The 24,701-nt window shown below is 37.4% G+C and overlaps 1 protein-coding gene across 4 annotated transcripts in view; it reads right to left on the bottom strand.

The window, feature by feature from the left end:
• The window catches only part of MAN1A2 (mannosidase alpha class 1A member 2), a 158,259-nt gene that overhangs the window by 44,963 nt on the left and 88,595 nt on the right, over positions 1-24,701 (bottom strand). For all 4 annotated transcript variants that reach the window (XM_026061519.1, XM_026061521.1, XM_026061520.1 and 1 more), the window contains 3 exons: positions 15,209-15,303; positions 11,997-12,120; positions 11,467-11,560 (listed from right to left, as the gene is read on the bottom strand). In XM_026061519.1, the coding sequence (XP_025917304.1) occupies positions 11,467-11,560; positions 11,997-12,120; positions 15,209-15,303 (313 nt within the window). The remainder of the gene's footprint in view (positions 1-11,466; positions 11,561-11,996; positions 12,121-15,208; positions 15,304-24,701) is intronic.

The following is a 24,701-nucleotide window of genomic DNA, read 5'->3' as shown; positions in this document are numbered from 1 at the left end:
TGAAACAAATAATTCCTGCAGTATTTCATATCCAAAGCACGGTAGTTCTTTAGATTCTTAACTGTACCCTTCAAAAACTTTAATCTGAGCAGATTCATATACTATCCCTAATCTCATTTAGAAACAGTTGAGGGATTTCTGTCACAGCTTTTAAAAAAAAATAAAAAAATCACAGCTTAAGGCAGACATGGAGTATTTCAGCTGGAAGAGTTGAAGTTTGGCAGTTATAACAAATTGAAAACAATCACATAACGGAATGTGTTAAGCAATCTTAACTGTAAGTGCTACTGGTTTCTTGTACAATAAAACTAAGAAAAATGACCTCCTGGAAATGTAGTGATGTGAAACAAATTGTCAAGCTAAAGAGAAAAATCCTCAAGCTCGCAAAATTCAAGTATCACACACTAGAGCATATGCATATGACAACAGAAAAAAATTTGAAAGAGATCGTCAAGTAAAACTAGGCAAGCTATTGAATATATGTAGGTAATTCAAGTTGTGAGAACCAAAATGCATCTTCAGATTGGATATAGTTTATGATTCTGTAATGTCAAAGGATTACCCTAATTTAGTACCTTACAACAAACTCTTCTTTCACATTCAGGAATTCACAGCTGGAGCAAATACTTTCTTTCATATTCATACTTCCTTGAAACTTCAAAATATTCGTGCTATTATTTATACAGGCAATCTATACAGTTTTATACAAGCAATGCCTTACCACTAACACAGCCAATTTTAAAACAAAAAGAGAGTAACTTTTTCACATCAGTATTACATGAGCTACTTTTTTTTTTTTTTAAGTGCATAAGACAACAAAACAAGGTGTAATGAACTAAAAGTACAAGGGGATTCTATGTGTAAAAATGAAAATGCTCAGTTTGGATTTTCTTGTATACACCACAGAGGTACACCACTTTCAAGAAAGATTACCTTTAACTAGGGTTTCTCCAGACCTCCCAATTCTCAAGGGTTAAGTACAAGACTTGCTCAGCAGTGGAGCATGAACTGAGACGGAGCTATAGAGCACTCTACATTTGCACTGCATTCACCATAGTCTCTCTCTCACTTTTTGACCACGTAGGCCAAACAGTTATACAGCATATCTGCAATCAAAGATCCAGCTATGTCTTCATTTGGATGTCTAAGATGGGAAGGGGGATTTTACCTCACTGCCACAGGACAATGCAGCTCCTAATGGAATGCCATGATGAGAAGAACCATCAGGAAGATGCATCCTCCTTCCACAGAATGAAACCACAGACTCTCCCCCTTCATGCCACCAAACGGGAAACATACCTCACAAGACCTCCAGAAGATGCATCTCCACACATAACTCAGAAGGTTAAGTCTCGCATGGTGAAGACAGAATGATAAGAAATGCACTATTATGTGTCATCTCAAATCTATTAGTGATTTAGGGAACAAAGTCTATATAATTATAAACATAAATTGGAAGCTGGGCAACTAGCTAAGTAATATGGAAGGAATAAAATCAAAACAAGTAACTGTAGTAAGCCTGTAACAAGTTTGTAATAGGACTTTGATAGGTTCAGGAAATGAAAGAATCAAAAATGGTTCAAATAATAAAGTATCTGGCGACTCTACTACAAAAAATCATTTATTAAAGAAATCTGAGATTCAACAGTAATTCAGACTTTAAAATATCAGAGAATATGTGTTGAAGGATACACTTTTAGTCCCTAATCATTTTAAATTAGCTGCCTTCAAGGTCAACAGTTTGAACTCAAAAATATTTTGCATTCTGTCAAGACAGATTAATTTACTGGATTTAAGTGAGGAAAATAAATTTTAAAGGTGTTGTGGGAGAGATTTCAAATTCTAGATATTGATGTGTTCCCCACTAAAATTATGGTTTATCAAGATTAGCATATCAGGCCCTAAAAATATAGTTCAGTTGTACAGCAAAATAAAATATTCATCTTTTTCTCCACAGCAGTATACATAAATACTTTCAGAACCCAGTTAAACCATGTCCAAATGCTATCTTTAAGAATTTCTTTATACAGTCTTTCAAATGCATAATTTCCATAGATGTTTAACCTTCCAATAATAATAGAATCTTTAAACACACTAAACAAAGCTTTTGTTTAGCTTTTTCATCATCTTGCTCAGCAGACCAGCAAAATGTCTTAACCTTGTAGGCTTACAAAAACATATCCCCTGCAAAGCACAGCTCTGTTATATTTCATTAAAACAAAGTTTTATCAGATTAACTCACTCTTGGCTTCTAATGAATAATCAAATCAGAATGCAAACTTTTTTTGGAACATAGATAATTACATTTGTACACGGTTGCAAAGCAAAAGCAGGAGGGGAATTCCCCATCCGAGATTAGACAGATTACTTGATATTCAAAACACGTACATGTTCTTAAATATAGAACAAGACAAGAGTAAGTTGGGAGGAAAATTAAGGAAATCCACCAAGACAGCAAAGAAAATTATACAACTGAGGCCCACCACCCTCCTCATATGCAGCAAGTGCATGCATGTCTATTGCTGGAAGTCTAGAAATTACCTTTTATTTTAATTCCTTCTCAACATACTGAACTGAAAGGAGATTTGAAACAAACAAAAAACCCAACACACTTAGAGCAACTCACTTCACTTCCATTTAGGTCATGGGTGTTTTGTCAGGACTTGACCTTACACTTCAGAATGTGATTTTTCAGGACTCTTGGCGTTGCTGATTTCTTAGTGTTGTCTAGAGTAGGTAGGGGTACTAACAGATATAATTTAAAAGACTAACTCTGCTGAAGGTGGCCTGGTAAATAAACAAACAATTGAAGGGTATGAAAGCAATGCAAAATACCTTCACAATAAAGGAGAACACTAACAGCTTCAGTTGGCAAAGTATTTTCCAAAGTATTGTATTAAGTATTTTCTGAAACTAGCATCTTTCTCACTACCCATAACTAAAGTATCAATCTATTAATGTATGATGTAATCGTATTTTGAGTTTCCATTTTATCTGTAACGTTCTTTTAATCTTCTGAAAGACCACTTCATTCTTCAGTAGTATTTGTTTCAGCCTGCAACCTGCAGGGGTTTTTATCTTCCAGAGATGGATGTAAAGACTGAGAGAAAGGGCTTCTTGCTCAGTTTTAGCAGTGAAAGTCCAGATAACTGAAATCAACAGTGATTTATTTATCAATCTTTGCAGCACCTTTGAAAGTCTGCATTCAAGAGAGAGGTACTTTTCCTATATTCTAAATAGAGTTCACAGTGCCAGTACAGTACCCTTTAGTACACATGCTGATTATTCTCAGCATTAGAACTAAAACATGTAAGGTATGCAGAATGTGAGAGCATCTGTTCATTAAGCTAGCTGGTTAAGAACTATTCAGTACAAAAGAAAAAAAAAACAACAAGAAAATTGATAAATGAAACAGAGACACACAAACATTAATGAACAGGTGATAACGGACAGCAACAAAGACCAGAACTTTTCAGCCACTGATTGACGGGCCACTAAAGGAACTACTCAGACACAGCCTTGAAGAAGGTCAACCCAAACTTTGTCACTGGTATGAAGTAGGAAACTTGATTATCATGAGTTTTATGGGCTATTTGAGGGGGATTGTGGGACTGTGCAAGATTTATGTAGGAGCCAGCAGAAGGGGCTTCTGGAATTATGCAAAACTTATTATGTCATGTTTAGGGGAAGTGCTAAAGGTGGGGAAAGGGAAGGATCAGGGTGGATTGGGGAAGAACAGGTATGGGAAAATGGAGAGGAGGGGGGTTAAATGGGGCTGGTCGAGCACATGCTTGTCTGACTGAGCCCTAGGCCTGATCAACAGTCTATTCTATCTTCTTATTAAATCCTTTTCTTTATCCCCACCCCCCCCCAATGTAATCTCACTATTTTATGCACGAGTGCTGCAAGGTCTAAATGTCAGCAACTGGAGAAGAAGCCACGGGTCACAGAGCCTGCCAGTCTAGCTTCCAGCAACTGCAGAGAACAGTGTGCAAGGGAGGTCTGGGTGCCAGCAACTGGAGGGACCAGGGGGTGTGCTGCAAGGTCTAAGCGCCATCAACTGGAAATGGGGCTGCAAGTCACAGGGCCCATAGACCTAGGTGCCAGCAACTGGACAGACCAGCATTCAAGAGAGGTCTAGATGCACAACAACTGGAGAAAAGACCAGGGTCACAGGGCCCATGGGTCTGTGTGTCAACAAGTGGAGGGACCAGAGTGTATGTGAGAGAGATCTAAATACCAGCACGTGGAAAGACATAGGTGTGTTAATTTTTCTCCAGTGAATTTAATCCTGTGTGTACACATGGGTGTTACATGTAATTCATGAGTAGGAGGCTAGCATCTGGTCTGAGCCAGTGACTAGGTAAGGAGGTCAGGGTCTGGGCATCGATATTAGGTAGACTGAGAGCTCATGCTAATATCTGAGAGATCCTTGATTGTGTGGGTGTTTGTGAGATGACTGTGTGAGTGCATGCATCTGTTTACCAGCAAACATCACGCAGGACTGGCCAGCGAAGAAACCCACACGCACAAGGTAAGGGGGCCCAGGGTCCAGGCATGGATAAGTAGATGGACTCGGAGGCCATGCTGATATTCACAGGATCCATAAATGTGGATGTGCTTGTGAATCTAGAGAGTAAGAGCATGTATGTTTTCACCAGGGAATTTCAATCCTGATTAGCCAGAGAGGAAGAGCAGGACCTGGCTATCCGTACTTATGTGAGATCTGGTGGCATTCATGTGGGTACTACTAAAGGCAGTGCTCTGTTTGCGGTAGTCTGGGTGGGCAGCCACGTTAGAGTTCTTTGTGTGCAGGTGTGCACCTCCCAGGGATATGTGCTCAGCCTCGTCACAGGCCAAATGTGCAAAGGGGAACAGCACCAGCTGCGTCTGTTGGACTGGGACATGGAGACCTCCTGGGTCTCTGAGTGCACCAAGCTGGGTTTCAGTGGCTGGGAAGGACGAATCCCCGGGTCTTGGAGCCTACCGCTGCAGAGGTTTTCTTAACATCTTTATCAGAATGTATTAAACATAGTTATATCATATTTAAAAGAAATTTGAAAAAAAAGTAACAAATATAGACAGATAGTACTGTATATTTGATACAAAGCCACATCACAAATGAAAATAGTGCATATTATTCATTGTTTGCCTGCTACATTGCAAGAGTGTAAATGAAGCAGTACAGTTAATTACATAGCTCAACCCAAATGTACTAGTCTAAAACCAGCTGAACAGACAGGCAAAAAAATTAAGGAGTATTCACCCAGCATTGCACTGATTTAATGAAAGTGACTTAAAATCATTTTTATGGCTTTTCTTACATGTGAAAATTGCACAATTATAAGTAAAATGTAAATTTAATCCAATTAAATTAAATCCATGAAAACCTTCTCTAAATTATTATTTTAAATTAAAAGCACCTGTTTGATCTACGTTTTTATTGTTAAAAATGAAAGACCATCAGTTAGTGTGCATCCACAAAGAAATTTGCTTTCATGTATTTAAAGGCTAGTCTACAGCACAAACCACTGGGAAATACAGGATGCAAATCTCTCCCATTCAGCTACCTTGGTTGTGCCTGTTTATTCTATACTACTTGTGCAGGGAACAGCAAGAAAGCCAGAAAATCACCAAAAGGTGCTAAGTTGCGTAACTGAAAGCAGGTTAAATTCCCATATGCACCATTTTATTAGTCTTTAGATAACAGTAATCTTTTTGTATCTGAAAGAAAGCATCTATATTCAGTGCATTAAATATATGTGCATGGATATAATAGTTAGCTGATTCATCTTAAATTGCTTTGTGAGCCCTTATAAACAAGCTGACAGAGTGCCTCATCCAGATTTTAACTTAGTCCACTTGCAAATGTGACTGAAAGGGCTTGTCTTAGGTAAAAGTACGTAAGCAAAGCCCTGTAGGATAGACTTTATTCTGAGCGTTCATCACATCAGCAGTGATAGTAATTTCAGTACGTGCTATTACGTTCCTAAGAGCAACACTCAGCTTATGAGCTGTAAATTTACATACAAGCTTACTTCATAGTAACACGTTAATGTGCCTGTATCTTTCATGTGGAATAAACACAGAAGGCTTATGCAGAATAGATATCTTTGATTATTTCCTGGCAAAGGGAAGCCATAAATAAATAACCATTTAAGTTAAACAGAGACAGCTTTCTTACATAATCAAGCCAGGTAACTCCATAGGTAGAGCAGTTCCCAGTAATGAGATTAGAAGCCAAAGTGATTTGAGTTCCCCTTCAATAAAGTTATTACTTGCAAGAAATTTTGGGACCAGATGAAATGCATTAAGTTATTCTTGGCATTGAAAAGTTGAAAGAAAGAATACCCCAAACCCCAAACCAAAAAATTTGCAGAAATATGCAAACACTAGTAGCATTTGCTGACTTGGCAATAACATGCAGTTTATCATGTTCTTTGTTATTGATGTTTTAATTCGTGTTCATATCTAACCTGTTTGCAAATGCAAATTGGAATTAATGAAAATCCTCTCAACATATTTTTATTTTGACAAATTTCATTTTTCTTCAACAGGAATCAATCTTAGCAATTCCGAAATTTCTTGCTTTTAATCAAAATTCTAATCATTACATCTGCCTAGCCAGCTTTTCTAGGAAGCTCTGTCACTGTTTTTGAAAATAACTGAATTCCAAGTCTGATGCTTACACCAAACAAAACACTCATCGACAAAAACAAGAAGTAAAACAAAAAGTTTAAAGTTCACTGCAGGTTGACATGAGAGATTACAATATGCTTCTTGCCAGCTACTTTTCTCTCTATCTTATACAAACTGAAACCCCAAGACAGAAGTATCCCAAATGACTTGTTCCTACTGGATCATCACCCTAGTCTGTAATTAAAAATTGAATCTGTCAACATTCTTGTGGGCATAAGAGCTCTGCCTTCTAACTAAAGCCCCAATTGCATGTCTGTCATGCCACTCATGCTGTAATAATAGCCATACAAATATTTAGTCTACAGATGACATTGTTCTCCTCCTCCTGTTTATAACAAACTCTGTTGTAAAGTACTGAGTCCAGTTACACACAGTTTTCTTGTGAAGCAGTTCCACTGGAAATTACAGAGATGATGAGTGGTCAGTAAGCAGTTCACCTGACAGTTTCTACAATTGGGTTTTATGGCAATCAAAGGTAAAGGAATGACATAATAGAGTGGTATTTTCTGTTGTGGCACTACTTGCTGAGTTTCTGGTCCCTGGCTCCTGCTTCATGTGGCAGGTAGAAGTGCTAAGTAAAATACATTAAATACATACAGAAATTTATATTCAGAAAAAATGTAAATATTAAAAAAATCTCTATAGGTGATATTCATGTGACACTATATGATTGTACTCATCTCACCAGCTTTTCAAGAACTTGGCAGCCATGGTCATGTTCTTCTTGGTGAAACCATTTTCAGTAACTGTTAAGTTACTTTACTGATTATACCTTTGTAGGGAAACATTAAAATCGGTATGAGTGAACTATGAATGGAAATGTGCGTGTTTGTAAGCACCAGAGGCAACAAGAGAACAAAGGGCTGAAAGGATGGTCTGCATTAAGGATACTATGTCCCAGGACCCTGTGCCTAGGACACTGCTGCCCAGCAGTGAAATTGAGAAACATGCTGTTTCTGTCAAGGTCAAAAGGTCCGCACTCTAACAAGACCACAGCACGGATGACTTACAGGCAGAAGACTCTGCATCCTAACATCAGAAGGATGGCAACAAGGTTACAGCATATTACGTACACCACTGCTTTTCCTGCTTGCCCAACAAGAGAACAGACCATGGACATACATTTTAAAGATACATTCAAATGAGGAAAAGCAGACAACATTCAGCAACCTGGCCTACGATTTTTGAAGTCAACAAGATTCTGAGGCAAAGTACAAGCCCATAATAATTGATAATCCCTAAAAGGCAGAAAAGTCCTGTCCAAAAACTAGCTCACTGTCATTCAAGAAGCCTAGAGATGTGATGAGGACTGGAGAGCTAGCGTCCCTTGTCTTCTGTGTCTAGACCACTGGACACATATGTCTTGGTGCCTGCACATATGACAGCGTGAGTAAATTAAATTTATGAAAGAATGGCTGCGAGTATGTAAAATCAACTTGTTTTATTATTTTGTAAATAAATATCACCTTCCCCTACCATAAGATCTTGGACTGAATTTTATTACACTAATTTTCCTACACCTACCCCACACCAGAAGCTGAGGTATAAATTTCACATTTGTGAATTAAATACAATCCATTTAAGGTTCTGATGGACAACACAACATTTAGATTCTGCAAAATCTGAGATTTAGAAAAAAAAACTATGTTGTTAGACCTCACATATACTAAGAAGTTACTTCTACGTGTTGACATCTAAGATTTATTTGACATTAACTGAAAAAATCATGCTTGCACATGGCAGCATAAATTACTGTACAGATCTCCGGAGCACAGGGGAAGGAGGACGGAAAGATTTCTAAATGGGGTGTTTCAAAGGCACATTAGTCGCTCATGCAAACACTTAATACTTAGGATTGTAGCTCAGAGTAGATGCAATCCTTGATTTTTCTCATTAAGTATAGGATGTGCCTAGGATCCTTATGCAAATATCTCTGGCCCCTTTTGAGAAAGTATCAAAATGCTGTCAGTTCTTTCCACTAAACTCCTGCTACAAGTGGAGATACATCCAGCTCCTGGTCCTACAGGCTCACGCCAAGACCACAAAAAGCATTGGAGGCTTCTCTTTGTTTCTACAAATCTGTCTTGAAACAGGAATTGGCTCCAAGTGCTTAGGTTTACTGATCAGCTTGTTAGAACAAAATTATAGAAAAATAATAGAAATATATCTTTTTTTCTATTCAAATCACATATATCAGTTTTCTTTTTTCAAATAATTTAAAAGCTATTTGTAAAAGACAAAACATGATTAGGAAGAAAACTCCACCTAAATGGACTCTTCCATTATATACTTTGTATAATAATCTTTGGATGATCAACTGGTAGTAATTACTTCAGTTAATCTATTTGATCACAGATGTTATGACTACTTTGAATACAACACCCACCACTAGAATGTTATATTCAGCTGAGTTCCATACATCTTCAAAAGTCTACATATATGTGTGACAGATTTATTTTACCTATTTCACACCTCTCATGAATTAGTAGGAAGATTGTACAGATTAAACGAAAATCCTAACTAGAAGTGAGCCGCAAAAGTCTGATGAGGAGAAAAAAAAAATCTGCCAAAAGAAAAAAAAGAAAATTCAGAAAGGTCAGAGCTATAAAGTTACATGTATCTAGGCAAATAAAAGGTTCTGAAATAATTTTCAAAACCTATCTGGAGAAAGTAGTTTGTAGAAGATAAGATGTACCAAACTAAAGGTCACGGCAGAGATGAAAAGGGCAGTTTTCCCAGAAGCCGAAAGAAAAAAGTTGTAATTTGCTACTATCTTTATTGTCTCAGTCCTTCCAGTACTAAAGCATAAAACAAGCCAAACACAATGCTCTTTGAAACTATCTTCTGAAGAGGACATAAAAGCCTATCCTGTCCTTTATATCAACAACATGAGTCAAGTCAGTAACAATATTTATGGCCTCTAGTGAACTGAGAGCTACTGAATGAAGATATCACCCTTACTTAACTGACTCCTGTGATGCAAGTTATGACCTCTGCAACAGAATCAGAAGAAAGGAACAGCTGTCTAAGCCTCAGCTGTTCCAGCTCATAAATCCAGTGCCTTGGTGCATACACACTTATAGCAAAAGTTATGTTCTTAAATTTCTGCAGCTGGGTTCACTGAGGAGTGATCTATCAGGGCTCCAACAAAGACAGCGCCTCATTGTTCCATTCCGCTTCTTAGCGGGAAAACAGAACTGTGGATTTGCATTCTCTTGTCCCCGCAAAGCTTTTCAAGATAGGTTTATAAATGTTTGTAGCATTTGGGGATCTTAGAAACTCTATCAGAACATCTTTATTTGCATTAGGAACCTTACTTGCCTGAAAAAAGTGTCTGCCAACATCCAAAACAAGTTCCAGGAAACACATTTGTGGTTAGTGAGCAGCACAGAAAAATTAAATGCTTCATAAAGGTGTACTACTTTTCATCCTAGAAACTTAAGTCTCAAGCTACATCTTAAACTCTACTCCCAAACATATTATCTTTCAAAATTCATTAAAAAGCGTCCAACCTCATTCAAATGTCTGTGAAGTTAAAGCTTCCGCTGTTCACTGTACTTTTATTCTCAGTGACTGGGATTATTTCCTTCCCCAGAGTTACTAATTCTGAGCACTGTTATTAAAACAAAGATAAAAAGCCCCTAAAGAATCTTGGTGATATGTCCAATTACACTATTTTTGATAAAAATAGCAGAAGCAAGTGGTCAGAAATAGAAAAAAGGAATAGAAAAAAAATTATTTCAGAACAAGAATGTCAAACTGTCTTCTGAACAAATAATAGATGAATATTTGTATTGACTTTTGACAGCCACTGCAATTACAACTGTATTCATTTCCCTCATACACCAAAGTCAAAATCAAGAGCAAATGCTCAATTTGCAAGTCCAGAACATGCAGTGCTGGATATTTACAGCCATATTTTGGAACCACCAAAACCTGCCAACTGTGTCAATCAGGACAATTATTGACCATCTTGCTCATTTTCCTTAAATACATTTGCATTTATAAAATAAAATGAAATAGGAGCCTTTAGAAAAAAGAATTCTCTATCACAACCACTATGAAAGCACTAAAATATTCAACTTTTCTTGTAGGAATCACATCAAGAAAAGGAATCATGTTTTTGTCTGTATCTTTGTGTTTTATCTCTCCACTTACACTGCCATCAAAACCAATTTCTTATTTTCATTCCAAAGCTGTTTTTTATGAGTACACATTGATACAAGCAGGAACTATAGTAAGATTCATCATGTCATTTCACTTACCATTAAGTAAAAGAATGACATTTGTAAACTTCAGTCCCTAATGAGGGACTGAGGGACTAAGGTGAAAGCCCTCAAATTTAATCATCAAAAACATGCATTGCTTCTAGTTACCTGTAAAAAGTATTCTCACAAACAGTAATTCACTTCACAGATGGCTCACATATGAAAAAACAGGAACAAAAATCAAAATAAGAAAACTATTTTTAAGTCTCATCCTTTATTAGGGAAGATTTTATTGACTGATACAAGTAAAGGACAGACATCAGATTTGGTAGAAAGCTGCTTTCAGAAAGCACCATAAAAAATGAGTTGCATGACTTCTGATGGAGGTGACTGGCAAAACATGGTTTCAGGAAATCTCAGGTCTAAGTAATCCTTCTACATTTCATATTTTCAAGCAACGCTGCTCCTTTCCTAAAGAATAAATTTTCTGATTTCCAATTCAGCAACATAGTAAGAAGTAGAGCTTTAATTATAAATAAAGAAAATAACAAATACTTACGCTGACCCCATCGGCCTGTTCTTGGATTCAAATAATTCGGATAAAGTCCATTAGGACGATCCATTTTTTGAAGTAACTTCCGAATGTGCATAACCTAAATTAAATCAAGAATCAGGATCACCACTAACAACTTTCATCTGATCTCTTTCCGTAATTAAATCGTCTTTTTTTTTTTTTCAGTAGCAGATTTTCTTAATCTCACCATAGAAGCTTTTTTGAGGGCTTCCTGTAGATTAGTACTTCTTTGTTTTTTCAAAGACTGCTCACAAAAATGTGTTTTAAAATTCTAGTTTTTAAATATATATTGAAAGAAATAAGAAAGTTTTGCTGTCATAAATTTCTATTTGAAAAATTCATCTATTTTGGTAATAGAAACAGAAAATAGGAAATAATTTACCTGCTACCAAAAATGCAAATAGAATCTAATACATTAGAAAATGGAATACAGAAGGCATTTTCATTTAATGCCAATTATGATAAGACAGTATAAAAGAAACTTGTGTGACAGAAAAATTGAATTCGAGACCCACCTTGTTGTAGTATACAGGGTCCCCAGTCAAGTAGCTGAGGTGGACAAATTCCATATGCAGAGTACCAAACTCTGCCAGGATGCTGCTGCCTGCAGAAGCCCAGCCCCAGTTTCGACCCACACCACTGAGTTCCAAAAAACATGTATAAAAAGGGGAGGAAAGAATAAAAAGAACAGATTTACTGTGCATAGCTCTAGCAAACAATCACAAGTCAAATTCAAGAGGTAATACATAGCAAGATATTAATCCACACTTAAGATTACAAGAGCTGTGGTTTGATTGGTTGGGTTTTTTTGAAAAAAGATACCACAACCTCATAAACAGTAAGTCCTATGATTAAAGGATATAACATCTTGATGTCGCAGAAGTATATTTTTAACACTGGGTCCAATCTCAATTGTTGTTTATTGATAGTACATTCCTAAGATTAAGCATCAAAAGCAGTATTGGATGAGACAACCATACTTCCACATGTGGTAGCATTAGCTTCCTCGTTCTGTCAAACATCTGCTGTGTCCCCTTTACTCATGTGGGACATGCTAAAGTCAGCATTAGATGCTCAAGCAAGATGGGAGTTGGCCTTATCTGCATCTACATAGAAAAACTGTATGTTTACTGTAGGCATAATACTATGAGTTCGTCAGACTCATGATAAAGAATCAACAGAAAGTATCATATATGAATCTCACTCTAAGACATATCATATCTTGCAAAATGATATAACTCCTAAATTACCTCCGGTTTAATCTAATTTGGGAGTATTCACCACCTTCCAGGATAAGGTCTTTTAATCTATGATGTTAAACTACATTTTCCTGGAGACGACTTCTACTTCTTCTCACCAGATTTCAGTTGGAGGTTATGAATAAGACTAGAACCAATGAGGAATGCCTTATTCATTTCTTAAAGTGTATATTAGAAAAAGGAAAAAAAAGTAAGAGGAAAAAAAGGATGGTAATGGAGCAGTATTTGTAGCTCTCACTTGCGACAAAAGAACTCCTTTATAAAACGCAATAACCACTGTTTACAGAGAATAAAGAGAAAATCATAGCCTGTCTCAGGTTTTTTGGTACAGCTATCAGGAAATGGGAAAATGAAGTGTTTCATAATGAATACAAAAGCTAATAAAACAAAAGTTGCCATTTTCCAACTCTCTTTCAAGTCTTTACTGCATGTCAGCCTCACAATATATGTTCAAATACACACATGCTGCTGTCACTGCCTCCCTGCATGCCAACCACTATATTTTCTCCTGTGATGCCAACTAGTTCTGTACATTACCAAGAGATTAACACAGTAAATGTAGACAACTATAGACACATAAGGAAATTCTGGCATTCCAATCCTTGCCCATTAGCCTACTGGGAACCCACTCTTGCTGCTGCCTTCCTGGCACTGCTCTGGTGCCTGACCTAAGGGATCTACATCAGTACGTTCCTGCTCAGTATCCGTTTGAAACAGGGAATCAAATGCACCTGCTGCCGATGCCGTATGACCACCTGCCCATTCAAACATACAGGCATCATGGTGCAGACTCGGCTCAAACTAAGCAAACCCAAAAACTCATTTGTGCATAGAATTTCAAACTGTATAAAACTGCAGGAAGAACACAAGACTGAGTAAACCGTAGTGCAGTGCAGAAAGCATGTACAGAAATTTAACCCAACATTAATTTTACAGAGGTCCAATAAATGAGGTAAAAGTGCAACACACACCAAGCAGGAAAAATGTGGGCAAGGGTGGTGAGGTCCTGTGTCAGGAGAATGGCAAATGACAGTTCCATGGTCACCATCTAAGAACTGAAAGCAAAACGTGAAGTGTTCCCTGACCACAAAAAGGCACATGCGGTTAACGCTCTCAAAGTAGTCCTAAATCTTTTCATATTCTAGCAAAGCACAACAAACATTTCTCCTAAAAAGAAAACAATTTAACGTTCCTATTTTTGATTAAGTAACATTTTAGATAAATAAAAAAAAGGATTGAAGCAAGTACATGTGTAATCCAGGAAAGCCAAAATTAAAATTACAAACTCAAAATGTTAAGACCTAGAAAAACACAGTTAGGAGAATTGAACTGCTTAACTGTCTTGCTAATGACACCCAAAGGAAAACCACCACAATATGCAATAGCATTAACTAACATATTTAACAGTAAGTTTATGCACAATGTCAAAGCTGGTGAAGAATTATTATTTTGGTGATGCTTTTTATAAATTTCATCTTAATTCTGAACTTCCTGTACTTATAATTTGATTTTTGAATACTCAAAACTCCTCTATTACTCCAAATTGCTTAAGTGTACTCACAATCTAAGCTGCATCCTAACTCAGTTATTAAGAACATAATAAAAATTAAAAATGCTCTCTCAAAAATTTGAGCAAAACCCCAGTATTGCACAAGCAACACAAGATAAATTAGCTAAAAAATGTAAAATTTAAAATTTGCTAGATAACTGCCCAAAGAACACACTGACCACATCACTTTCACTTGGCAGAAATAACAAGCATCTCTAAGAAAGTTAAGGAATTACTTGACTAAAAGCTATGATCAAAAGAAAGAGTCAAGGAGGTATTCGCCATACCCAACTGTTGGCATTATCGATGAAGAGGTATATTCTTCCACCAGGCAATTCAGGTCATCTAAGTTAGGCCTTCTGGCCTGAGCAGCTATCTAGAGGAGCCCCTCCATTTCACACTGACCATAGGAAATGTAAACACGCCAGCAATTTTATCTAGGCTGAACAGTAAAATGGAGCAATATCCTCCAAGTCCCATCATCTTTTCAAACATCACGAATCTCATGATTGTAACATAAAGCTCATACAATGCATAACCCCAGGAAGTTTAACCATGGCCTGCAAACATTTTTGGTTTTAATATGAATGTGTGATTTAGAATGACTGACGGACCAATGATTAAGTCCTAGGGCAACAGATAGCATAATACACTGGATATGTTCTCCTGACGCATTGAATTCTTATTGCAAAATGAGGAAAAAAAATCACGGTCACTATTTATTACAGTTAATGATCTAGAATGCTCTGAACTCTACTAAAATTGTTCTGAAGTGCCAGGAATATCAATTTGTCTGCAAATTCTACACTTTCATTACTTTGAAAAATTGTCATGTGCCAATACCAATTATAAGTTGGGGGGGGGGGAAGAAAAAACAAACACACACACTCCCCCACCACCAAAAAAAAAAATCCATTACCTTTTCAGATTCACCATTGCCCATGGTATACCTGTAGGTGTGCTGAAGGCTGGAAGAAGTTTTCCTGCCAGCTGTACTGCTTTGATCTTGAAAACCTAAGACAGTAGGATCAAATGCAGATAGTTATAAATTCTGATTTATCTCCAAAAACTACAAAGACTGTGGAATTTCCTTGCCCTGCCCAGCCCATTATATTGGAAAAACTTTTATATTGTAAAATATATATTAAGTTCTCATTTATTCTTCATTTGTTCACTTTATAAACTTCACTAAGATTTGAACATGAAAAGAAAAGTTGTCATTTTAATTTCTTTGCTTCTGTGCTCACCAGCTTTGGTATTTAGGTTCATATTAAAGAAGAATAACAATCTTTCCACCAGCTCCCTCCATCAATACTAGGAATTTCCAGTGTTTTCTAAAGCAGTCTTTAACTATACCTTATATTTTGGAGCTAAAAGCAACAGAAAACTTCCCCCCCACACACATACATAAGTATTTTAACTTTTACAAACTTGCAGTCTCTTTCATTTTATATATACACATATATTTTAGATATAAACACATACATAAATATAATGCAAAGAGAGGTTCTGTCTTTTCATGAACATTGTCTATGTAAACATATATATGCTAGGTTTCCTGTAGCTTTTCCATCACTGATAATACATTAAGAAAAAAAAAGGGGGGGGGCTTAATCTCTCCTCTTAAGTCCGATTATTCCTAGAATTTCTTGACAGGACCAGTTCTGTTTCATTTCTAATGTTGTTTCGCATGTCACTGAAAAAAAAAAAAAAAAAAAGACGACTAATACTTCTTTCTCGTGAGTGGAGCTATTAAGATCCACCTGCCAGTGAGAAATTAATCTACATCTTCATATAGTGTTCAGGCCACCTGAGTTCATTTATGCTGGGTCCTGGAACTTGTCATACTACAATATCATCTGCAGACATCACCATAGACCCTGCTGTTTGTCTTTGTATTTATTTTATGTTGCAAACTTTCCTTCAGTTCTACCATTTTTGCTTCTAGTGGTTGAGAGTGCTCCAGCCACCACCATAATATTTAACCCAGACCAGATCTGAACAGGTCTATAAAATCATTATTCTCAAGGAACCACTGAATCCCCAGAGCCCAAATGCTCCAGCTTGAATCAAGATCACTTCTGGCAAAGATGAGCCAGCTGTAAGAACCATAGGTATTTTCTTGATAGCAACATTGGAAGGCTTAAACATATAGAAATATTTTAAAAGTTGAATATGATTGTCAAATATTCTCAACTCAGATAAAGCAGGAATGTTTACGGCAAACAACTGAGACTTATCAAAAAAAGACTTCTGCTGATTTTCAAGGAAAAATTATCCTTCCCAAAATATTCTAGACTGACAAAGCCTCCTGCTAAATTTGTACTGCAACCTAGTAAGCATGAAGGATACTCAAATCACAGTAAGAGTTTCTTTTTTCCTAAGCTATTACTGCGCTAGGCCCTGCCACCATTACTAGGAACTAAACAAGCATCAAAAGCTCCATTTAAGTTCCAAAGAGGAATAAAGTAGCATTACAGAAATTTTCCTTTCCTAGGATAGGCATTAAATCCCACATTTTATAAAAAAATAGCAAGCACTATGTTACCAAGCTAATTATTTCATCTACAGCTCCAGGAAACAAGCAAATAGCAGGATGGACTCTTCCTTCTGTGTTCTTTTTGTCTTCCAGATAAAGCCCGTGCTTTGGAAAATACAGAGTAAAGGCATATAATGTATAGGCCAGTGAGCCCTAGAGTTTTCAGACTTCCTGACGGGCGAGTGAAGAGTTAACAGGACTGAAGTTTGTCAGTTGATATGCAGAAGAACTGATAGCACAAGAGCTGACGTGCACAAAGCTGTTGAACAGAGGAGTTAACAGGACTAAAGTCGTCTACCAACCGATATGCGCAAGGACTGATATGCGCAAGGCTGCGGAATGGAAGCATTAACAAGGCTGAAGAAGTCAGCCACCTGGAATCTGCACGGACCCCCGGGGAGGGAAGAAACAATACGGAGGTGTTGGGGTCTTGCCTCCCTAGCAGGGTCCTCCCAAGCAGACAAACAAACAGTCCTGTGATTGCGAAACTCGCAAAAAGTCAGCAAAAGCAGTGTTTGCCCAGAGCCCCAGCCGTATAAAAAGAGACTTGGCAGCTAGGAGAGTTTGAGCAGGGACGGGAACGTGACCTGACCATCCTCTCCGGCTGGACCGTGAGTATTCCCCCCCCCCCCCTTTTCCTGGGATGTTGGGTTAAGGTAACTTCTCGAGGTTGAGAGTCCTCTCACTAGGAGAGTGAACAAGAAAGCTTTCAAGTAGGGATAAGCAGTCCTTCCAATTAATAACGCAGTAATCGACGGTTTCAGGTTATCCTTTCTAAATTAGTAACTGATGGTTTTGTGTTATCTTTTCTAAGTTAGTAATCGCATTATTTTAATGGATGTTACTAATCCAAGAACTTGTGTGAGGAAATAAACATCTTTTTTATTATTATTATATTACTGTCTCAGTTGTTGCTATTGAACCTTCATAGCATGACAGTGTGACACTTCCTAATCGTAGGAGACAAAGTTGTTGGTTTCTTAACTTCACAGCTTTCAATGCAAACACAGTTATACTAATTCCAGCAGAAAACTAAAGACAACTTCTTCCAACATGGAGAAATCTAGGCTCCACTCCCTTTCTGGATACTTTAACTACCACAGAAAAAGGGCATATCTGAACCCAGCTGCAAAGGGTTTTCATTTTGAGAGAGTATCCAGGAGAACAGTAAAAAGAATGTAGTGCTGGTACTAACAATAACTAAGCAATCAGGAAACGCCAACTTAAATGTTGAAGCAAGTGGTCACTGTTAGCTTACGACAAGAAATTTTCAAGTTGAAACACCATAACCTTTCTCTTCTATTCCAAACAAAACTAGTAGCGTACTCATGGAACACAAATCTGTAATATTCATATTCAGAGCCTATTGTTTATTAGTTAAATGAGCAACTGGGAGACAGTTCCTTCTAAACCCATAAGAAGCATCTTTTCCAAAAAGGCATATTTGGTAGATCTCCATGACATAAAACTGTTTTTACCAACTAGTTGCTAGCTCACATTTTAACTAAGTCATTGTCATTATTCACTACATTTCTGCAAAAGTGTCTTCTTTTTCGGAGATAACATCATTTCTCAGGTTGAGGAACTGCACGGATGTATAACTAAAGGAGCTACCATGCCCCCAAAATAACATACGATCTAAATGCAAAGTGATGCAACATGGACACGCTACAGAAGTATTATTAGTAACTACTTGACCAATATTCAGCAATCAAGAGAAATAAGGAGGACTATGAGAGTGCTTTGTTCATATGTAAAAACGATTTCTCTGTTTTATAAAGCCTAGAGCAGGAAAAGAGAAAAGATGCTTGTTGGAGAACCTGAAAAATGAGCAATCAAGACTATCTTCATTTATGGTATGAAGGTGGGAAAAGATCAATATCTTAACATCTTTTGGAGATGACTAGTAAAGCATGAAATAGACAGGAAAGAATACTAAGGATGACATCTAATTGTATTTGATGCATTGGAGATTGAAGAGATGCAAAAAAGAATGTAAAGAGGTGGACCTGAAAGCAATGAGCCAGGAGAAAGGACTTTTATAGAGGTACTCTAAATGAATTGTAAGATGGGATATGCCTAAACTGAAAAAGGGGATACTGGAATAATCAGAATATGCTTTGATGGAGTTGTGAAGTAACAGAGACCTTACAGCTTAGATGACTTTTTTAGCAATGATACTGACAAGAGACAGCCTTCAAGAAAAAAAGGCAGAAATTTATTAGTAAAATGCACACAACACCCTGACCTTGAATAAAGGATCAAGTCAAAATAAGCAAGGTAGAGTATAAATAAGAGGAATTACACAGGTGGAGTCTTTGGTAATGGGGGGGGGGGGGAACCCTGAGAAGAACTAAAAACTCTGTCTTGGCCCAGTTGCATGAAAATTACCTGCTTCACATCCATAAATACATTTTAAAACTTCTTCCTGAAATTTCAGATTGGGAAGTAGTAGATGGGTCAAGAATGGGGAACAGATTCATAAGTTTTGAGATTGGATAGAACCATCATGGTCATCTAAGATGAATCACTACAGTGCAGAGATAAAACTTTGTGTAAATCTACTATGTAATTATGACTTCTGGTTAAATTGTGCATAGTTCAGAAAGAGATTTCTAGCCTGAATTTGTTAACTTCAGCTTTTGGATCCTGCAGCATCTGAAAACTCTACACTTATGATTACTTGTTTGCATTACTCCTATTAATAAAAGATACTGAAACACTAGGGTAAGAAATATTCAATTGGAGAATACCCTAAAAAACATCCTCACTAGAAGAATATTCCTAATGGCTAACTCTTTATGTACTGCTATCCAGCTTTTAAACAACTCAAAACATGTGACAACGATTTGTGGAACAAACTATAGTATCGGAAGCAGTTTTTAATGATATAATTATGTATAAAGCAAAATTTCAGCTGATTTAAATATACATGAATCTAAACCAGGACAGTTAAAGCTATGCAATCACCGTGCCAGTTGTGATACGTGCTAATTTGTTACATCAACTCGGGAAGTGACTGTACAGTGAAACTAGGCGCTAAGTACGGGTGAAACTAGGCGCTAAGTACGGGCTAAACCACAGAATCCTGTAACGAAAACAGGTACCCCGCCGGAGACAATTGAGTTGAGTTAACRAAGCGGTAAYGTTAGTTTAGATTGCCTAATATGGCGATGTWACCCAACTGTGAAATGTTGCATAGCCATGGAAATTGTAAAATGTGCGCGTGACCTGGAGGTCACCACACACAACGCAGAGGAAGACTCCAGCCTTCATCCCCACGACCACCAGAGGGCTGAAGAAGACCCCCTAGCAACAGTCAGCACAACCGCAGAAGTTACAGGAAGTGCCACAAATACCCGGAACTAGAGCTGCATATAAGGAGACTGCGAGCGGGGGAATTTCACGTGCCGTTGGTGGAGCAGGAGACTCCCCGGCCGCCCAGCGCTGTTTTGCTTACTTGTAACTTGCTCAATTATTCTATTAAATTGGAATTTATGCAACCCGGCCCAAGTGGTTGTCAATTTGTCACGTTTACCTATAACACCAGTCATTTCAGAATATGTGCAAGCCAGAAGGCCAGCAAGGAAGTCAGTGAGATAGCAATAACTACTAGTTCAGACAGCACTGTTAACAGTACCTGCAAAAACATGCCGCGATTAGGAGTCTTCTGGTCACCTCTGTTGGGCTGAGGACTCTAGGTACTCCTGATTTAGCATAAAAGGTAAAATTGTACCTTTCTATATCCCTCTCAAAGACAGAATCCAAGGAAACACTTTAAATGGCTGAAGAAACACATTCTATTAAGCTACCTCCCTACCTTACTGCCATCTCAAGAGTGCTACAAATACCTCACTACTGCTTCTGGATAACAAAATAGCCTAATGCTTCATACCATGTTTTTCTGTGCAGACTTGGGTGAGAACAGAGACAGCTGCACAGGTTTTTGTCAGATCAAAGTGACTAGAGGGGCGTATTTGGAGAGAGATGCAAAACCTAAAACCCAAATCAGACAAATGGATCGCTCATTAAGATGAAAACCTGAATCAACATCTACAGACTAGCATGTCCAGCACACCAGCTGGAAGGGAATGAATCTTCTTCAGCCATTAAACTGACACTTTACATACTGAAGCTGTCACCTCATAATATGAAGAGCATGTTTCTGAGACTGTTAATCCAACTAAGGCTAAAATATGCAGCAGAAAGCCTTAAAGATTAAGAAGATTCTTTAAAAGCCTTATCAATATATCCAGTGGCTGAATTAAAATGCAAGACTAACTTTTAGGAAAACTATATTGTGCTAATGTAGCTGTTAGGCGTTCCCTTCCATTGCTATGGATGGCAAATAGCACAGAATTGCCTCAATTCCTGCTTGCAAGAGACACAAATTAAAAGGTTTTTTTACACAAATAAAAAATCTCTTTCATCTAGGTGCACAGACCAGATTTTGAGTAATTTTGTTAGAAAGTAATATATTCTAGACTTCTGCTTAATTTGACAATTACTGCCTAGTGAGCATTAAGGTCATGGTGCAATGTGGCTGGTTCTGTAGGTAAGATGACTTTTTATCCTGGAAACCACACCAGGCAAAACAGACACATCGCACAAGTTCATGAAAATCTGGTGCTCTGTCAGTGCTACCATTACTACCAAATCCTATACACATTTCCTTTGAATGCTAAGCATGACATAAGACAACAAGGCAGGCCTATCTAATTATTGAATGCAGGTAAAGAACAGAGCATCTGACAACACCACCAGATTCAGGACCTTCTTGAGAAAAATGTTTAGTATTTCTTGGCCCAATTTAAAAATAGGTATGTCTACCTCCAGAGTAGGATCTGCAGTACTGAATTCTTCATAGGCCTTTTGTGGCTAACTACCCATTGAGTATTCAACTTGCCAGGCAGGACTTTCTGCATGGATAGAGACAGAAGCTAGTGATGTGATTTACCGCTGAAAATCAAGATAAGCAGTTTGGTAACAAAAAAAAGATGACTACCTTGATAAACATTGTTTTATTACCTATTTATATAAGCCACCACTCCGTGCTGCTTAGGAAGAAAACGTGTGCATGCCAGGCGAACAGCCTTAAGTTCCAAAGAGATGCAACTCTCTTCAAGATTTTAGATCCTTGGGTCTTACAATATTCCTAGGGGAGTTCCCCTGCAAGTACAGACATCCTTACACGTATCCGGCTAGCAATCAATGAAGAAATGGGTCCCTCTTTACACATTCAGTTCTAATAAATTCCACAGGTTTAACTAAAAAGCTTCTTGTGAAAAGAGGGACATACAATAAGACTCAGGTAATATCTCAGCCATCCTTGCATGAAGTGAAAGCAGGAAAACACTTCAACTATATTTTACAGGTGTTTGCCAGTAACAGTTGAAGAGCTTTGTCATCTCTAGAATTTGTCCTGCAGAATGTAAACCCATGCTCATGCAAGACTTAGCATGGCAACTACTAGCTCCATTACTTCCAGTGGTGAAAAGATGAAGAATTACATAAATACAATGACAGCATTTCAGCACTATAGGTATTTGAATCATAACACATTCAGATCATAGCAGTTAAGGTACTGCCATAGCTAAGATCCTTTTGCTGTCTTGATGAACTTGGAACAAGGACTTGATGAACAACAACACTTAGTAATTCTAAAAGAGTATAAAAGTCCTTAGACAAGATGAGACTTGAAATGGGATGCTTTCAGAATCGATGTTATTTTCTACATGACAGAAAAATTAATATGCAAATGAAAAACCCAAACCAATCTCAGCAGTCTAAAATCAGAGACAAAACAAAAGGAATCAGCTTAGACCTGGACAAGGGGAGGAGCTGAAAATACCTCAAGTCTAAAATTCACAGTTCCTTCTCCTTCAGGGACCAGGAAATAATGGCAGGAAAGTCTCTTTTCTCTGAATTCTGAAGTCTCCTGTTTCATTTCTTTGGCACCACCCATTGCACAGAGTTCTCTCAGAAAGTCTGTTACTATGGTATATTATCATCACTTACCACTGAGCTTTATCAATGAGGCCACAGTTTTTGGAACAAATCAGCCTCCACTGATCTAAGTTGAGTATCTAGACCAGGTCTCAAACTAGGTCACATACAAGTAACTAAGACTATGCTGTGAGGGTTCAATTTTATTCTCCTCTCTTAGTTTTGAGCTCTTACAGACATTAGGAACAGTTTTATGACATTATGCAAATATTCTTTGAATCTGAGCAATGAAATGAAGATCTAAGAGTGATGTCATTCATCTTGTTTTTTTTTTTTGTTTCCGCTTTTTTTTTAAGCTTTGTTGCCCAACAATACTAATTTAAACCTTAGTCTTTTAAACTATTACACTACAGTAAGGTTAGGGGCACTTATATTAGGAAGATTACACAGGCAGAGAGAAAGAAGCTGAGCTTAAGTCCTTAATCCTAACAGTCTCCAAAATTTTAAAGGACACTGCCAAATTCACCCAGAGGGAATCTGGGTCCAGTTACTTCTGTTCATGAAACTATTGCTGCAAAGTCCTGCTATGCTGTGAGAATTCTACTGTCAAGAACAATGAGATTAAGCAAATACTTCATCCATAAATATTACATAACTTGCTGATTTACTGGTTTCAAGAACCAAAGAATGCTCCAAGGAATGTTCCCTCTTTCCAAAAAACAAACAAACAAACAAAAACCCCAAAACCCCCAAACTCCCCACAAAATACTACCAATTCAACAAGCTCAGAAAAAGTCAACATTTATGAATGTATTGTGACTGCCTCCTTCTGTACTCATTCTAATCCATGCCTCTCTTTTCTCTTTACCCTCATGACTGTCTCTAAAGTCAAGTTTGTTTCTTAGCACTAAAAGAAAAATGCCTTTGTGAGGAGGCTTTTGGAAACACCCATAGTTTTCACAACATATGGATTAGCTCCACATTTTGTTTAGCCAGTGACACTGCATAAGGGACTTCTACAAATACTTTTATAAAAAGTTCGGGCTAGATACTTTTCTGAAAAATATGTTTTTGCTGACAACTCAAAACAATGATATAAAGGCAAGAAAGGCTGTCCCCAGTTTTAGATGATGCATGAAACTAGGTGATTTAACATGTCCCTCTTATCTTAAAATCAAGGCTACAGAGGCCTAGCAACCCTCAGTATCTGAATCTAGACTCAGAACAAAAGCACTCTGTAGCCCAAATGGATGCTTGCAAAAAATTTCTAGTGTACTGTACCAGAATTATCCTGATTTCAAGGAAAAGGCTGCAATTATGTTCTACATTCTACTATCTGATGCAAAAAGCTAAGTAAAGCCCACAGAACTGTACAGAGCTATTCAATCACTTAGTCTCCTGACCTCTTCTTTCCTAGAGGCTCTAGACTGCTCTAAGGTAAAAATAAAGGTCATGTTTCTCGGAATACTAAATACAGGAGCAGATAAAGCACTGGTAAAGAGATAGTAAGAAACTACCGCATCATATCAACAGATGTGGATGGACTAGACAACTAGGAAAACTATTTAGTGGTAGTTCCTAAGTTAGAATTATACAGAAAAGCATTAAAATGCCTATGTGATCTTACTGTCCAGCTACAATCTACAGTCTACAAATAAACAGAAAAAATAATGCAGAAAAATACTTAGACTGCATCAGTTACACGTCCAGATATGCACAAAAGAAACGTTATCTGGTTGACTGCTACTTTCCCTATTTACATTTTATAAAATAACACTTAATTATATAACCCAATTCTGCTTCCTAAACATAACACAATACTATGGTAGTTTTCTACCACGAGCAGGAAAGGATTTGTAAACAGAATTCTTGAGTGATACCATCCTATCTGTTGCTTAAATTTTCTGAAAGCTGCTTTCCTGGACAA

The sequence above is a fragment of the Apteryx rowi genome, unplaced genomic scaffold, assembly GCF_003343035.1.
Source record: "Apteryx rowi isolate R43461 unplaced genomic scaffold, aptRow1 scaffold_181, whole genome shotgun sequence".
NCBI classification, from domain to species: Eukaryota; Metazoa; Chordata; class Aves; order Apterygiformes; family Apterygidae; genus Apteryx; species Apteryx rowi.
Note: the sequence above shows the minus strand (reverse complement) of the source record. Positions and strands in the feature narration are given on the sequence as shown.